Source organism: Necator americanus, chromosome IV (assembly GCF_031761385.1).
Source record: "Necator americanus strain Aroian chromosome IV, whole genome shotgun sequence".
NCBI classification, from domain to species: Eukaryota; Metazoa; Nematoda; class Chromadorea; order Rhabditida; family Ancylostomatidae; genus Necator; species Necator americanus.
Window position 1 is genome coordinate 25,345,659 of NC_087374.1, and position 17,881 is coordinate 25,363,539.

The window sequence follows — 17,881 nt, forward strand, 5'->3', positions numbered from 1 at the left end:
TGTGAGAGTCGTGTCTGCTATGACGGAATAACGGCTGCTTCTGAAAACCAGTAATTGAGTTTTGTAGAAGTACATTATAAAAGTTTGTTAACACAAGGCTCCGCTTACTTTCACATTTCGCGGTTTCCTTTAAACATTTTCGAATATCGATATGTTCTTTACACCGCGAGTACCTGACACGCTCTTCTTTACCGTTACACAAGGACCAGGCGGTCCAGACATCGTCTGTTGTTGGACTCTAAAACCATTGAAGTGCAAAATGAATTTTTTTAAACTGTAATTAATTAATTAGACGAACTTTTTCCCCTGAAGTGTCGTCGTGCATCCTCTTATAAAGCGGTGCATCTGGATGTTCGAAGTAAATCATTTGATGACCGGTGTCCTGAATGTGTATAAACACCTTCTAGTCTTTCAGGCAAACGTAAAGCCTCACTTCCGCTATGAACAGCTTTGGCTGGGTTCTCCTAGATTCACTATTCAGGAGACAGTTCTGAAATATACTTGTAGCTCAACATTAAAACAGAGACCCTTTCGCTATTTCCTGAAAGTCCGCCCAATGTTCTTTTTCATCACTGTTAGTGTGTACCTGGTGCTTATCCATTGGGTACCACATCGCAGACATGCAATGGAATCCGTATTGTTTCAAGGCCTAAGAAAAAGTTTCTAGAGGTTCCAGTGCTGCCGTTCACGAATCGGCGCAAAAACAATAACTAGAGGAAGAAAAAAGGAAAACTCTTCTCACCATATAACATGCTGCTATGCACTGTTCAACGCCATAAGCATCCTCAACCTGTTCCACAAAACCAGCCAGAATATGGTTCGCAACACCCACAATATTTGTTGCTCTTCCTTAAACGCATATTTTTCGCAGTGGGGAGCTTTTATGTTTCGTAATTCTGACAGCGGTCTTTTCTGTAACGCTGTGCAAGTTTTTAAGTAAATAATTCGAAGTTATAGTTGGGTCAAAACGACATGAAGCAAGGACAGTTGCGCAATCGGCTGCGCTTGAAGCGGGCGGTGGAGTAGCGGTTGGGATCGTGTAAGGATCCTGCAATAGCCACCCATCTCTGCAATCACCTCGATTCCAACCGCTGTTCCCACGGCACCGCTTCGAGCGGAGCCGCTTGCTCAACTGTCCATGCTTCATGTCATTTTGACCCAACTATAATCAATTTCGAGACAGCTGATTCATGAAAAATTGAAATATGGGGCAGAGAAAGCGAACAGGTCGGTCACTTCGGACCAAAGCAAGGTAATAGTGCGCTATCTTGGTAGCGTGATAAGTGCAAAAAGTAAGCAAGTCAAAGTATTGTGGATTTTCTTAGTTTCTGTAAAACTTTACAGAACATGATGGCGAATACTGATATAGTTGTAGTTCTGCAATTTGAGTGGCGCTACTAATGGTTCCACTTAAGTCGCAACGGTTCCACTTGGAACGCTTCAAGTCGTTTCGACCTTATAGTAAGTGGATTTAGAGTTGAAACTAAACGGAGGCATCTTGTCCAATATCTCTAATATCTCCAATAATCTCACTGCCCGTTCATAATAATAATAACAATAATAATAAATCCTCTTATAGCAGAGAATTGTAGGGGTCAGATTGTGGTGGAGGTGGACTTGCACGTGGGGCTGTTTTTTCTCATCGTACAATCTTGATTAGAAATAGTGTCGATCAGTGATGATCAAACTGCACAGGAATTACGAACGGAGAGTCGCTTCGGAACCAGTGGGCATCATGGGCTTGAATTATTATAGACTACTGGAGAAAGTTCCTATACAGCCTACCTCTGATAATTTCGCTGTCTACGCAAGCCTTCTCGATGTAGGTTTCGTTCAAAGAAGGCCTTATATCAGGAATCGTGTGCCTCGCACGAGTTGCGGACATTTCGCAGAAGGACGAAGATGAAGAGAACACGGCTGAGGAGCTGAAATTTGTTGTTGCTCAGCGTAAATCGGAAAGCACATATGAAGAGAAATCCACAGAATATGAGAAATATGAAAAATGTAAATCAAAAAGTATTTTTTTTAATTCGGGAATATATGTAAAACAAAGTCCTATAGTTCTATAGCCGAAGCACAAATGAAAATTCATTCCCAATCGTTCTTACCAATCTAAGCTCTGTTTGCACAAGTCTAGGCAATGTTGCTGATCGCGTACTTTCACCATTTCGATGGCGGTGGTATACGGCTTCCTGGTCGACTCGGCAAACGTCATCATCACAAGTTTTTCGTGTTCTTCGCAGATATTTGTAGGAAAGACCTATAACATTTCAAGTTGCCGACATTTTTCATTGAAGAAATAGGAAACCGTGGAATACGCAAGAATTCCTTCGAAATTTCTAGAGACATTGGGATTTGCAGGATTTTTTTTTTTTTGAGAAAAATTAACAAAGCTTCGGATGTGTGGGTATTAGTAATGCCATTGGTTGCATTCCTTGCACCAGTTGTGAAGTCTTTCTAGACCAGGAAATCCATAAAACAACGGAAAACAATTTCCGTGAGCGTTGGTAGCCACATACAGGTCTAGTGATGAAAAGGACGGGCGCTGTTCCGTCTCGTTTGCAAAGTTCTCTCGTTCTACGGTCTATTATAACATTGACTCGAAAGCAGCGTATCACGAAGTTGGCGTAGTACGGAAACCTCAAGGAACCCACAGAGTTTGAGTTTCAGATTACGGAGCCCATCGTGGCTCCGCTCAACCTCCCCTGTTCGTCGTAAAAAACGGCGTGGGAACAGCGTTTGTTCCTACGAGTCACGTTTCGGTCCCCACAGAAACCTATTCGTCAGTTTTACTCGTATAGACCGGTGAGTACGCATAGTTGATTTTCGACCGCTAGCTCATGGACGCGGCGCGTGCACAGTGGAATTGCGCTATAACATACCTCGTAGGGAGGAACGCCACTTTTTAGGGCGATTAGAAGAAGTTGAGCGGAGTCAGGCTGGCTTCCGTAGCCTACAACCGGAACTCTGTGTGGAGCGAGCACAAAGGTAGTGCGTTCTCAAGTACATACTGCATAGGAACAAACGCCATTTCACACGCCATTTTTTTTTGAGGGATAAAAGGAAATTGCCACTTTCATACTCGAAATCGTCACCGCGCACTCTATGATTTCCATCAGGTTTCCACACCCCGCTAATTTGCGCTGTCTTTAATCATAAATTTGGAGTCAAGGATGATCTCTCTTCAATAAACAATCGTGGATTTCGACTCGCTGTATACTGTGATGATGATTTCTCCTGTATTTCAAAGTTCCTTCTCCTGTTGGAAAATCTTGGTGGAACAGATAAAGTCGTAATTCTTTGTAACCTTTATTTCCATGTGCTTTTTTTGACGTCGTCGACATCACTGTTTCCGTGGTCCAATTATTACGATTTGGGGATCCGAAGAAGTGCTTAGTGTATATTTTGGGTTGGGAATGCACCAACGTGAACAGACTTCAATAGATAATTCTTTCCAATAGTGATGTTGGAGTTGGTAGGAATCGGATGGCTATCAGGAGCGGATTAGTGCGAAGATGCAAATAGAGCATTCTTCAAAGAAGAAAATGAATGATAAATAAAGTGATGTTGGTGATCTACGTTGCTTCTGAGAGATTTGGTGAAATATATAGAAATCCTCTTATTCTAAAAGTCTAATTCAATCTAAGAGTATGTATTTGTAATTAACTGAAAAGTAATTTAGTATTTTCCAGTAAACTTGAGAGTGAATAGAATGGGAGTCACTGACAATCACTGGAAAGAATCTTCGATGACTTTTCCATTCCAAAGCATTGCCATGTTTATAGTCTTACCCGTTCTTTATGGGATTTGTGTTTTGAAGTCATCGGGACGAGTTCGGAACCAGTCTTCATTTCCTCACTTTCTTCGAACAGGCGAGTACCGTGGACTCGATGAAGCTATAAAAATACCAATCAGTACTAAAATATTTTTCAAGCTATTTTTTTGACATTTTGAAAAAAATAGTGAATAGCGTAATTTCCCGATTATAAACCCGAATTTATAAAATGCACACACAACGTGAATAGGCCTATACACGGGAAAATGGTTGAAGTTGCAAGGTGTTGAATTGCCGAAAAAGAAAACTGTTGAAAAATACAACAACCTTCTCATAAAGTAAGTAAATGTGACCCGACAATCAAAAAGAATAGAAAAAGTCTATGGAACGGTTCCTGAGGTGCATATCGAAGCCCCAAAAATGTTTCGTTCAGGACCAGGAGAGCTCATGCGCCAGAAGTGCTTATGACTGGGAAATAAACGTACAAATGGAGTGAAATATGGATTTTTGAACAGACTAGTTGTGACAATATTTCAGTGCTTACTGTATCCCTCATCTTGTGATCCAATTCCTTCGAAATGAATTTTCTGATCTCCTTCGCGAGCGCCGTTCTCAATATTTCAGCTGCGGTTTCTGAAGAAGTAAGTGCTTGAAAATGTTACAAAACCTTCGATGTTGGATTTTCACCTGCATTTCTTGTTGTGTTGGGATGTGTCGTTGGTGGGTTCATTGGTGGATTGCTCAAAACTGATGGTTCCTCAGCAATCTGCGAAATAGAGTTCCTTTGACTTTTTCTCAAATGCTTCAAATTTTCTCCCTACCTGGATTTTTCTGTGTGATACTCCTTTTTTCGTCGGTTTCTTCTCATCGATTTTTTCCACTTCTTTTGTTTCATCTATCTGATTTTCGCTGACTTCTACATTCTTCAGTGTATACTGGTCACCGTCACTGTCAGAACTCCCACGTCTCCTGCTCTGTCTCCTTCCTCCATCGACCTTAGTTCCTTCCTCGAGATCTCCATAGAGCCGTCGGCGCTGAATGCGAACTCGTCGCTTTTTCGGAGATGTTGTCATTTGTTCAACTTCAGCAGCTTTTCTCTGTTGATACAATTGAATCTTTTCCCGAGCAACGTCTTGCGACAGTTCCTGAATCACCTCAGTCGTTGTGGCTAAGGTTGAATTGGTTTTAACATCCTTGAAAGGTTTCTTCCTAATTATCTTCTTTAATTTACGTCCTTGAATTTGTCCGCTACGTAATGCTTCCAACTCCGATCTTTGCTCCCTTTCGACAGGAATTTCGCCTCGTTCCCATGAAATGCTCCAGAATTCCTTTTGCTTTTCGCGGCTAGCTTTTTTGTTTTCCTTTTTGGCAGGTTTTCTTCTGATACTCTTTAAGGTGACTGCAGTAGTCTCGATTACCGCGGTACTGGACTCAGTTACTTCTGTTGGACTAGATGTGTTTTCTTCTTCTTTTCCTTCATCTGGCGTGGTCGCAGCCATTTCGTTCTCAGTGGCTATCGTCTTTGACTCCGGAATTGGATATTCCGTGGTTAGGATCTGAAAACGTATTCTCATTACAAATATTTATTGGAAATAAAAAAAGAAGATCACCCCAGAGACTGGATCTGTGGAAGATAGTGAAATTGTGGTTGGCACACTGTCTTTCACCGTTTTCAGCTGCTTCCGTTCCTTTTTTCCTCGTTCTTTCTCTCTTTTCTCGAGTTCTTTCTCGTCTGCTTCCAGCTGCACTTTCACCGGTATTGCATCATACGTATTGCTGTGGACTTCCTGCGTTTTCACTCCTGAGACCTGAATAATAAACACATACTTCTTCTTCACTGTTTTCTCTTCAACATTGCTAGATATTCTGTGAGAAGGGACTGAATTTTTCCTTCTATCGTGCCTCGAACCGAAAGAGCTCTTGATCAGTACGAAGAAGTTGAGTAAGCTTCAAATGCTCTGGATTTTTGAAGAAATGAAATTTAACGAAGAACGCATCTTGTTAGCTACATATTCTCCATAACAAACTCTGAAAACGCTTGTAAGAGAACTAGAATAGGAGAGGTTATTGAGTAGGACTGGTCTAAAGAACATAAACATTCCACTCGAAAAGATTTTTTCACCTTGTCGTGTTGTTTCCTCTCACACCTTTCAGTGATCTTCTTGTCAAATTCAGCGAGTTGCTGCTGACGGAAGAAGTCGTTGGCCTGGGAAAGCTCATCATCTGATGGAGGTTGAGCAGCGAGATACCTGGAAGATTATATGACTACTGGACCATTCTCATGGCACAAATTAATTAATTATTCATTAAATTATTAATTAAATTAGATGCTTTCGCATCATCAAGGCATACCAAATAAATTACACTTCGCGACATTAAAATGACAAGAAAAATCCATTACAACAGCTGAAGGAGGCTTCTTTTTCGTACTACGTTGTTCATAGTAAGATGCAGTAGCGGACACGACACGTTTACTGGAAGGCATACTTTTTCTTTGCTGGACGCAGACCCAACCGACCCCTCCGTTCTGGCCCACTCGGAAGCGCATCGCACTCACACAGTTGAATACCCACGGGACCGACTACATGCGCTTGGATGGGGTTGCTGTTCAGCTGAAAGCCCCGTCCCGCTTTTCAGAGTGCAGCTTCACATTTTTTGGTGATAAAGTGTCCACCGTTCATCAGAAAGTTTAGTCGTCAGTAAAGGCAGTGCATCTCTAAATTGACGTACTACGGAAGTCAGAGGGAAACTTTACCCAGTACAGGTCGGGTTGTAGATTACGACGATTAAAGGAACATGAGCATGAGTGACTCTGCACGTCTTCCCCTAGTCGTAAGAAATGGTGTGGAAGATGTAACCTACGAAATGGATTGCAACGCGCCGCGCTTGTGTGTCGTCCACGAACGAGGGGTCTCGAAAATCTATGAATTCTTAAAGGGGCTTAAAGGCATCACCCCACGAATCTGAGGTGGTACGGATTTCAGGTGGAGTATTTACGTACACGTAAATACTCCACCTGAAAATAAATAATAATAAATAACGTGTACATAAATCCTTTATGTACACGGGATATTAGATTATGGAGAGGGGTGTGATTCCGTCCATTTCTTTCTAATTGCCGTAAAAAACGGCCCGGAAGATGCGGCGCTGCACAAGGCTGGCGCATTCCAATCGAACTCCTTGTAGAAAATAGTGCGCCGGAACGCTCGAAGCCGTATCTTCCGGGCCGTTTTCTACGGCGATTAGGAAGAAATGGACAGAATCACCCTTCTCTCAATGATCTACGATCCTGTATACGAATATTCCACCTGAAATCCGTACCACTTCAGATTCGTGGTGTGATGCCTTTAACCCAGTCAGAACCTAAAGCTGCTGAAGGAACCGAAGCATGTACAAGAATGGCGCTTTCTAACGTACTTATTTGAAAATAAAGCGATTCCTACGCCGTTTTCAAGACAAATAGGTGGAATTGAGCGGGACCACGGTGGCTTCTGTAATCTACAACTCGAAAATTACGGTTTTCCTGGGGTTTTCGTATTAGGTCGTTCCCATAATTCCGCCTTTAAGGAGCAGTTGGTGCCTTTGAGGGATAGCAGATATTGCGAATGAGATGTAAATTGATTCATGAGTTAGATCACGAGGAGATCTGTAATGTGTTCAGAAATTTGTGGAATGAACGGGTCGTTTTATTGCACCATAGCGACAAAAAAAACGAAAGCAGTGTTGGAGATAACGGTTTCATTGACTAGGACGCGAATCCGCTGAAGTACGGCGCTGATGATGTGGTCGTTAAAAGAAATAGACAACAGAGAACATAAATCGCTGCTGTTCAAAAGTGATAGAGTTTATTATTGTTTATTATTAGTTCCTGCCGGAGAACAGGGTTGCGCGCAGACTTTACTCCCTCATTCGTCAGCAACACAAATGGATGCCTCACGAAGATGGTGGATTTTTTTTTTATCGGATCGCGTAATCACTGTACGAACGCATTTGTTGGAGAAGTTTTGCCGACTTTAAAATAGTATCTACTGAACATTTTTATTTTGGAATTTTCTCGACTTCTAAAGAATGCAATAACTGCACAATACACGTACTCGAAGTAGTCCCTGCCTTGATATTCGACCAATGTGAAAGGAGCTGCTGTTCCAGCAACTGCGAACATATCACAGATGTGCCACGTACTGTCGTAGACGACAGATCGGCAAGTCCAAGTTCCTGCCTGGAATGAAAAGTGCATACATATTTCTTTATTTTAGCACTGGTCTACCTACGTTGATTTCCTCTAATTTAGATAGGAACACTACGAATAATAAAGTCAAAAAAGCACAGTAGTAGCAGACCAGATTAATCAGAAACTGAATTTCGGCCCAGGCCCGAAAACTAGAAGGCGATACTTTTTTGCCGGTCTGTATTCTTGAACTGCGCCATGTGAACGCAAAACAGCAATGTTCACAACTTGAACTTAGCATTACAACTTCAAGGAGGAGTTTGGTGCGGTGGTGAAAGGCCACCACGACATCCGTTTGATCTCTGGCTCGATATGACCCAAAGTCGAGCTACTTTTATAAAATTCTAAGTTCGGTAAATCGTTAAGGGATTTGTCTGGGAGGATCGGGATGAACTGATAAATCGTTTCGCTCCTGCAAGTCATCTTATACCTGGGCCGAGTATGCGTTAATAAATCTCTACAATTCTGAATTGAACGCGCAAAAATGTCAGTTAGCTCGTACCATTTAATCTATTTTGTCTTTTTATTTCAGTCTTTAGAATAAAGACGGCGAACACAAACTTTGAGGTTTTATCTTGTTCATTACAGGAATCTCTTTTCAGTAAAAATGATGAAAGTGATTTTTTCCACGGATTCCCTTCACTAGTTCAGGAATTCTGCGAAAGAGAATGATGCTGCAACCACTTTTGCCTTACCAAGTCAGTACCGGGCGCCCGTGTCTTTTATAATCTCTGAGCAAACTGGTTCCAAGAATTCAAGAAAAACCACTTACGGTAAATTATTTTCGAATTTTTCCAGAGTATGGGATCGCTCTGCAATTCTTGTTTTTCTCCATACGATCGCAGCTGGACAACTCGAATCCTGGACATTGCTTCTTGTTGCGCGGACAGTCAGAGGTCGTTGAAACTCGTAAGAAGAATCCAATCTTGTCGACCTCGCATTTTCTTAGGGTCTGACCTGTTTCGAGTGGACATACCACAACACGCTATGCAGTAGATTCCGTGCTCACTTTCATCGGAACAGGTTACGGCTAATTCCCGAACGCAAAACGTGTTAGGAAAGATAGCCGAAGAAGAAAATTGGAGGACGGAAGGTGACGGCCTCAGCTTCCGTTTTCCAGAGCAACCACTTTCATAAATGAGTAGTTCATAAATGTTCAAAAATGCAGCGGTGTACCCAATTGAGCTTTATTTCTTTTTTTTTGCAGTTCAAACTCTTCTTTAACTTCGAAATTGCTAATATATTTACGGGAACGACAAGACATCCGAGATCTCGATCTCAGAGAAAATTTTAAAAAGTTGCATTTGGTCTTCGCGGAGACAAATAACCCATTCAGTCGTGGTGAGTTTGTCGGGAATTGGTAAAGCATGAGAATAGTTCAAGAAACTGAAAAACCGTCGACAAGTGAGTATTTAAGATTTGGGTGTGTGACTGAATGAATACTCGACACGTATTCCATTCACTTAGAGAAAGATTTTTTTGCAACGCGCAATAAATGGTGGAAAAACAATTATTCGACTTTCAATCCGGTTTTTCTTAAGTGATGTGATTCACTTAAAGCCATTTCAGTTGCGTATTTCCCTCGCCGTAAACTCTATTTTCTAGTTGTTCTTGGAAGAGGAATTAAGACCTGGTGTTATTCAACAATCCGATTGTTTAGAGTGAAACGATCCATGTCCATGTTTAGCCGCCCATTTCTATAGTCAGTTTGTTTTAGTAGCAAAGTGGAAGAAGATTTGCGGAAACAGCGGAAATTTTGGATGTTAGACCACATCCTACCGTTTATCACAGCGCTACCGCATATCACAAGTAGTGGAATCAGCGAGGACTACACGTAAGAAGAAGTCCGAGAACTGAACCTCCTCCTCCCATTTCCTCCTAGGAACTGAAAGAAACTCCAATGAGCTCGGGGAAACAAAAGTACGAAGAAGAACTCCACAGAGAGTACAGGTAGGTGATTTTTTTAGGAGCTGGAAGAGCATCTGGTCTGAGAATTGCGTTCGTGAGATCACCTTACAATCGAAAATCGGGGGAAGAACTACCTATCAGTCTATGATAGAAAGCTTAGAAGAATATGATATTCATTTGTGGAATACTCTTGATTCCATGACCGCTGTGTTTTAATTAATAATGCATAATCACATATGCTTAGTAAATACTGTAGTGAGATTAATTTCCGATAAAAGTCAATGACTTTAGATTATGTTTATCTATTTATTTTTATTATTTTTATTGAGTTTATTTTTTTATGGATGTTTCATTCTCTTCTGAGCTCACCTGTCTTTGCATACACCTTTCCAAACATTCTTCGCATGATTCTCCCGTTTTTCTATCAAACATTGTCGCGTAGGCGAGCGTCGATTCCATATGAAGAGCCCATTTGTCGGCATCTTCAATGGAGTTCATTAAGATAAATGAGATATTGTCCATTATCCTTGGTGTGATCATAATTTGGAAGTCATTAATAGTCTCGTTAGGAAGAAAAAATGTTTGTTTAATGGATTTTCCCACCCGTGTAGTGAGCATTGAGAAAAGAAATGAAGGGATTAATGAAATTCGCGGGAAATCTTACCAAAGCGACAACGAGGTGAGATGTCTATAGCACGGCGAACCGGTGGAGGTGGAGGACGATAGCCGAGCGATGGCTGGAATATAAAATTGCACAAAAATATCCGCTTGATTCTGATGGCCACATGTGCATAACTTTCCATATTATTCATGTCATTTTCAATCACACTGCAATAGAATCACATTACGATAATTTTAAAATTATATAACGAACTAAAGCGCCTTTCCCGAATTATCCTAAATCCCAAATTTTTGAAATATTGGGGTCAATTATTAGTTACTATTTCAGAATTCAATTATACATTGTCAGAGTTAGATTTCTTGTTGTATCTCAGATCGCACTGCAATTTTATTATTCATTGGATTCGCATTGACACAGATCCTTCGGACGAGATTTGATGTACTTATTACAAAAATTCTCACAAAAGTTAGATTGGCTGCTGCACGGTCGCTTACGCTTCTTTCGTTTGCGGTATCTGTCGATTCCGTCGGCCTAAACAGCGTCAAATCAAGAATTTCCATTTTCATAACACTGAATTTAGCGTACATACCCGTGTAAAGTGGGTGAGTTGCCAGAATTCATTAACTTTCGGAAGTTTTGCACTCCAAATGCAACCTGAATAGACTTATTTGTTCAGTAGCATGGTGATGATCCATGATTTTTAGAATAATATGGATCAATATTAACAATAGTACCGGCCGGCTTTCCAAGAAGGCCTGAGATTCGCGACCGTATAGACGTTGTTCTTCTGGCACCGCTATGTCCACGATAGCACCTTTATTCGATGAAAGGAAAAAAGGATGCACAGTTCTTTTCGACTCACGAGTTTCTTCTTCCTGAATTACTGCCTTTATTTCCAGAGACCTTAAGAACTTTGAAAAGACGTAGTAGCAGCAACTTACTATTTCACCAGGAGACATCGGGAAGAAACCACTACTTTTAGTAGTGGCTGTACACGTAGAAAAATACGTGACGAAGAAGAAAGCAACGCAATGATGCATGTTGAAAATGATGTCGAGGAACGGTGCGCTCAAGGCGGGCGCAATTAGCTCCTGAAGTCGACTGCACCCTGGATATCTCACTAATTGAATTCAAATCAAGAGATTTTTTGGCGACGCAGTGGTAACTGATTGTCCATCGAAAAGCATTCAAGCCGGATTGAAAGGCAAATGAGTGCGGTCGTAACCAACGATCAACGATACAATGCACAAACTGTAGTCAGGTACTGGTCATTAGGTGCTGAAAAGAAAGAAAATCCAAGGGGAACTCCGAAAGGAGCTGGTTCAGGTCGAGAGAAGGAAACGAGGCGGAGACATATCCGGCACCAGTGTGAAGAGTCGCCCCGATCCAACCGGTAATTCTCGAGAATGCTGTAACGACCACATAACACTCCCGCTTTCCTCGTAGTTGATTTTTCCCAAATGCTAGTAACAAGGATTGGATTGAGAACGTTTACTTGGTGAAAAAGAGAAAAAACCGAAGAGGATTCTCCAAAATGTGAGGTGCTGAGATCACAATTCCTAGAAATCAACACCCGTAAGTACAAAAATCCCTTTTTAGAGATCACTTTTAACGAAAACAGCGCAGCAACACGCTAGACGTATTTGAGCAATTCAATCTGCGCCTTTTTTGCTCTCATACTTGTTGAAAATCCGAAGGCATACATACATTGAGTCTACTTTTGCTTGCTTCTCCTCGTTAGTGAAAATAAAAGTTTATTATTCGACGTCACTGTCTCAAATAGAAGTTCATTGTTTGAAAGTCAGTTTCTGAAGGCACAAAGAACAGCTAATCTTCCGACGTTTCGGAAAAGACGTTACTGACCACTGAATCTGACACACATTGAAGTATTATAGCAGTTATCCACAAAATCCTCACTCGATTGCCTAGGTCAGTCCACGAGAACCTATTACCAACAACCTAGCGGTCCTCGATAGTAATGAGGGAACATTGGTCATGAAAGTGCGCAGTCCAGATATTTGTAAAATCTGCCGTTGTACAACGGCAGATTTTTTCTCTATGCAAATAATATAACAAATGAGCACAAAACTCCCTCCACCTGCGCAATCGCAAATAGCGAGTTGCCCTCGTTCTACTACTCATAATAAGTTGCATCGTAATACTGAGAGAGGACCATACCAAACTGCTTCACACGCCTTTTTCAGACAACAAGTGGAATCACGCCCACATCCATGAATTATATTCCCACCCTTACTTGTTCGCTTAGAAATCTCAAGTCGTCAATTTGGTGATGTGATTCCTCCAAGTATGGGTTTCTGGCGTTGGAAGCGGGCACTAAAAAAAAGGATACATAGAGGAGGATGATAGGAGGCAAGACACTAACTGTCTTGCAGTCGAGGACTGGACAACTGGCGCCGGTCAGCGTCTAATAACGAAAACCAGCGATAGTGACGGAGGCAGCTGAAGAGTGCATCGAAGAGTGCTAAGAAGTGCGGTTTTGACTCAAAAACAGCGAAACAGGTAAAAAGTGGACGTATACGTAAGCGAACAAGCACGAGAAATGTGAGACATTTCTGTTTGACCTCATTTCCAGCTTGTATCATAACTACGGAAGCAATTACACAAACTGTAGTCGGGTCAAAACGAAATGGATCTCGGTGCAATTGCGTAAGCGACTGCGCTCGAACCGATGCGGTGGCGCGTAGCGGTTAAGATCGAGCGGGGATCCCTACTAGCACCAATCATCGCTGCTGTTAACGCAAGTGCACCAAGCTTCAATTCGTTCTGACCTGACCATACCTTGAATGACTGCAAAATTATTGTGTTGAAAATCTTTGCCCCGATCTCACCGGACATAGCTTCGAACTTCGATTAATTCTCTAATTCCATAACTAAGATCATATTTTGGTTTTACTTGAAAGTCCTTCTTCTTTCGAACTCTTGAGCGCTTCTGAATGCAGAGAAACTACCATTTTTGTTGACTTTACGTCTTGTGATTGAAAGCTGCTACTTTTTAAACGGAGGTTTTTCTTCATTGTATGCTACGCTTTCTTTTCCGCTCTCGCGTCGGGACGTATTTTGAGAATATTACAGTTGGCACCTTCTACAAATCCAGACATCACACTGCCCAAGAGCATCACAATGATCAATTTGCCCGACGAAGCAACTCTTTACATCAGTGGGGCGACAAGCGGAGATGCGTGGACTAGTGATGAAATTAGTCGATGAAGCAACTTCTTATTCTCATGCAAGCGATGATGTCCTCTCAACATGCGTTTCAGCTGTAAACGCGTAAAGAGTTGTTTGGTCAAATGGGAAGATAGGTGTGGAGCTCATGACATATTTAACTTCTGAAGTTGTGGAGAATATATGTTTTTTTCTTTTCTGTGATGTTTGTTCATAGTGAACTTCATCGTGGACCTTAGCTAATGCTGGATAGAATCGAATTCTATAAATTTTCGTGAACGCTTCCAATGTACTGTTCTTCAGTTCTTAGTTCTGCTTAGTTCGGCTACCTATTATTTCTTCTTGGGTAAAATTAGATGGAAACTCGCCTAGCTGTTGGACCATTGCTAACTTCAGTTGGATTGCAGAGTTCAGCGAGTGCTTTACGGCGGACAGCGGCCGCCTACGCAATTGCACCACAAATCAGATCATTTCAAATCGGTTGTAACGTCTCCTATGTTTCAATGAAACCGGCATTTTTTTTTTACAAGGGATTGATTTTTGTGCCTGCTGCCAGCGGAACATTTTTGCTACTAGCACTTCGCAAGCTTTTCAATAATTTAATTTTAAATCCTCATTAATGTCATGCGTCACTCAGTCTCCTGAATGCTCTCTTGTCTTTGGGTCCTCATTCCTAGTATCTCTAGAAATGTCAGTCTGTGGCTTAAAAGGATCTATGTTTCTCTTCACACTTTATACGTCTGAAGTCTTTGTGGTACGGTCAAAATGTACGGCAGACAGAAGTTATTTTTCTATTGCTCATTGCAATTTTTGGAGCGGATCCATCACGATGATTTTGAATTTGTTTGTATCATTTGTGCCCTTTTTGAAATCTGTTTGTTAGAAGCGATTCATCGATACCATTACAGTTGACGATAGTCGTTTCAAGGATCTAGAAGGAACCGTTTGAGGATCTAGCACTTAATCTAAAACACGGTGACGTCCGCAAACATGCACTCGTTTTTACAGCATCTCCGTCGTGCAGTATTGCAGAAATGTTAGGCGTTAAGATGTTTTCATCTTCGAAATGGCAGTGTGTCTGCGTAAAAAGATAGCTCGGAGAACTTGCACATGGACTAGTCTCTACATAATAAGCCCACGATATTTCCTCCTAATCTGCTCGTCGAAATATTCAAAAAATTTTGCCCTACGTCTGCCATACGAGTGTGTTATGTTGAGGAGTAGGTCATGAGAGTTTTTCTTCCAAAATAAAAAATGTACATAGAAATGAATACGTAGTTTTTAACTGATTTTCTTGAGCTGTAGCTAGTATTGGTATTGATCGTCTTTATTAAACAAATACGAAATGAATACGCTTTCAAAGATTTTGCGTAGCATTCGAAAGGTAATTTTAGACCGTGCAGGGTATTGTGTTTCTCGCTTTTTTTTCGGATCAATGAGGTGTTGTGTCAAATGGACGACATGCACCATTTTCGACACCGTTTGTTTTCTGTTTCCCTTTTTCTTAATCGAGACAATAAAGCGATTGTAGTTGAGATTGATGCTGGGTATGGAGAAAGAGAAATGCTTGGAAATAGTGCTCTTCGTTTTTCTTCGTGTTTCAAAATTTCGGGTTTTGATCTCGAAAAACTCCAAATCGCACACCATCTAACTGTAGCGGATTGAAGTGGTTAATTTTTTTTTTGAAAACAAAGAATACTGTAAATCCATTAAAAGTATTTTCTTCATTGCTGTATTTCCCATCGTTTCCAACAACTTTCTCTTATTGTTGAAAAGTTTTTCCATGCCTCGTCTTGGTTTTCGCATGTATTTTCCATTTATTTTATTTCCTTTTTTCACACGTATTCCTTCCACGTTTTCCAAATCTTGTTTGCTTTTTTCTTTCAAAGTTTTAATGTCTCATTCGATGGCCTTCACGCTCACCACAAATCCCACAAACAAGTTTAGCGGCTTTGCCACCTCGATTAATAGCAAAAAACTGAAGATGACGAAAATTCTCAGTTTTGTCAAGTTGGAACTCCATTCCAGAGATTTGAAAAAAAAGTTGATTCAATTGAATTAAAAAATCACAACGGGACTTTTTTCTAGCGTGTAAAATTCTGTATCGAACGACACAAATCATTTTGGAAGTATTTCCCGAATTTTTTGGATGAAAATTTGGAAATATACATATTTTCTATTTAAAAAAAAACGCTCACGACGTATGCCACAACCCGGTAGTTCCGCGTTCACTTCATATGAAACCTTTGAGACAACGTTGGGGCAAATGCCCTCTACATGCTGGATCTTTTACCAAATCCGAGAACCAGAGACCTCGGCTTTCTGAATAAAGTAAGCTTTTGCGCCCATACATACAAATGACTGAAGGAAAGTGCTCAAACTGTATTAAACTGCTCGCAGAGTTTACCACGTGTTACCAACGCGGCAGAGAATCGCCGTCGGAGGAAAAACTGGATAATACAACCTTTAGCACCACGGCACTAAGCCTAACCTATAGCACCGGCACTTGCGTCGAGTTAGTCAAAGGCAGCATAGCACCCCAAATTGTCTATGTTGGGATTTCTCCACGAAAAGATATCCGCAAGGGTGTAGATCACGAGTGTGACCGCGATCAGGCGCAACTGGTCCTCACTGCCCTGAGAAATGCCAAGCCAAGCAGCGTAGATGCAAGAACTGCATTCGCTGCCTGTCTATTCCTGCCTCACAGTCCTTCGCTGCCGAACTAACCCGTCCTTCTTCGATTGTTGGCTCAGACACTGTCGTTCCGAGGAGCTCGAACGATAACTTCGATCGATCGAGTTCCCTTCCCATGTTAGAGGCACCACGAATCTGACGTCGTGAGAGAATCCGCGGGAAAAGCTAGAGATGGAATTGTAGATTGCGGGATCAGGGATGGTTTCGCTCATCTTTCTCCGATTGTCGTAAGAAACGGCGTGGGAACCATTTTGGTTTTTACGAGATACGTTAGGAGGCTCGTCTATGCACAAGTTCCACTCACCTCATGAGTCTATTCATTCGTTTTACTTTTACAGGCTGGTGAGAAGGCATCACTCATCTTCGACTGATCGCGCTAAGATGTGGGGCCTGTATAAGAGTGGAGCGGTGCAGATGAAATCTTCTTTTAAAAAAACGTCGTCTCCCACGCCGCTTCTTACGACAGTAAGGGAGAGATGCATGGAACCACACCTGACCCTGCAATTTACAACCTAACTAAGTAACTAACTAGCTGACCCTAACTCCCTTCATCACATCAGATCCGCGGTGTGCCGCCTTCAAATGAAGGGTGTGATTCCGCAACCGATAAAAGTTGCTACGAGTCCATTTCTCCGTTGCAAGGAAGTCATGAACTGCGGATTTAATTCGGATCGTGGTTTTACCGAAATTGTCTCGTAATTTCGTTGTCCTTTTAAACTATTTCCCTCTTTCACTGGAATGAACCTAATATCGCAAACCTCTACGAATACATACGACGTAGATGTGATTCACACAATGACTCACGACTTTACATTCCGATGCTTCATAATGTTACAAGAAAGAGGCGAGAAACCCGCTCATATTTTCCCAAAATAAAAATCATCGAAAATAAGATCGGCCCTATTTTGCACATGATGCAACAATAAAAAAAGAAGAAGACTATATGTAATGCATGTAAAATACATGTAACCGTGGTTCTAGAGAAGAATTCCTGCGTAAAATGTAGTTGGGGGAGAAGGAGGGACACTCAGCGGGGCCCTTATTTTTTGAAGTAAATAACTAAATCAGTTGGGGCCCTAAGACCAAAGCATTAAACTCAGAGCATCTATGACATGTGAGCTAAAGTTACTAAGAAAAAAAAAGTAAGTTGAGCGTGGAAAAATAAGGGAGCCACCGGGACCGGGCTTCTCCCCCCTCATTACATCTTCCCGAATTTCGAGATGTATGGGATTTGATCGTAACATGCGCCTCAAAAGCTAACTCGCTTAATCACACATCGTTCCAACTCCAGTCCCGCCTGCAGAACTATCTCCCGAACGAAGACAAGCACTACGGCGGTTGCTGTACACCTCGCTGCCCGATTGGTGCTAGCGAAGATCCCACCACGAATGCTTGCACCACATTTCAGGTCGCTCTCTAGTAGACTCTACTGTGTTCAGCCACTACTTGTTCTCAACCCGTGCTCAGA

At 41.6% G+C, this 17,881-nt stretch overlaps 1 protein-coding gene across 2 annotated transcripts; it reads right to left on the bottom strand.

Annotated features, from left to right (window-relative positions):
- Nucleotides 1–17: 17 nt before the first annotated feature.
- Nucleotides 18–16,530, bottom strand: RB195_002650 (uncharacterized protein; the record flags this gene model as incomplete). 2 transcript variants are annotated; one of them, XM_064200007.1, is made up of 22 exons in its annotated part: nucleotides 18–40; nucleotides 109–238; nucleotides 299–382; nucleotides 434–490; nucleotides 587–649; nucleotides 743–849; nucleotides 1,786–1,925; nucleotides 2,109–2,260; nucleotides 3,792–3,896; nucleotides 4,320–4,408; nucleotides 4,463–4,541; nucleotides 4,597–5,331; nucleotides 5,386–5,583; nucleotides 5,898–6,024; nucleotides 7,870–7,994; nucleotides 10,281–10,393; nucleotides 10,576–10,648; nucleotides 10,995–11,064; nucleotides 11,123–11,187; nucleotides 11,268–11,408; nucleotides 11,475–11,641; nucleotides 16,425–16,530. In XM_064200007.1, the coding sequence occupies 22 exons, from the start codon at nucleotides 16,528–16,530 to the stop codon at nucleotides 18–20; spliced, it is 2,949 nt and encodes a 982-aa protein (XP_064055888.1). The 2 variants fall into 2 exon arrangements, with proteins under 2 accessions (XP_064055888.1, XP_064055889.1); XM_064200008.1 differs by lacking the exon at nucleotides 16,425–16,530 and having other exon boundaries at nucleotides 11,475–11,573.
- Between the last annotated feature and the right edge of the window lie 1,351 nt (nucleotides 16,531–17,881).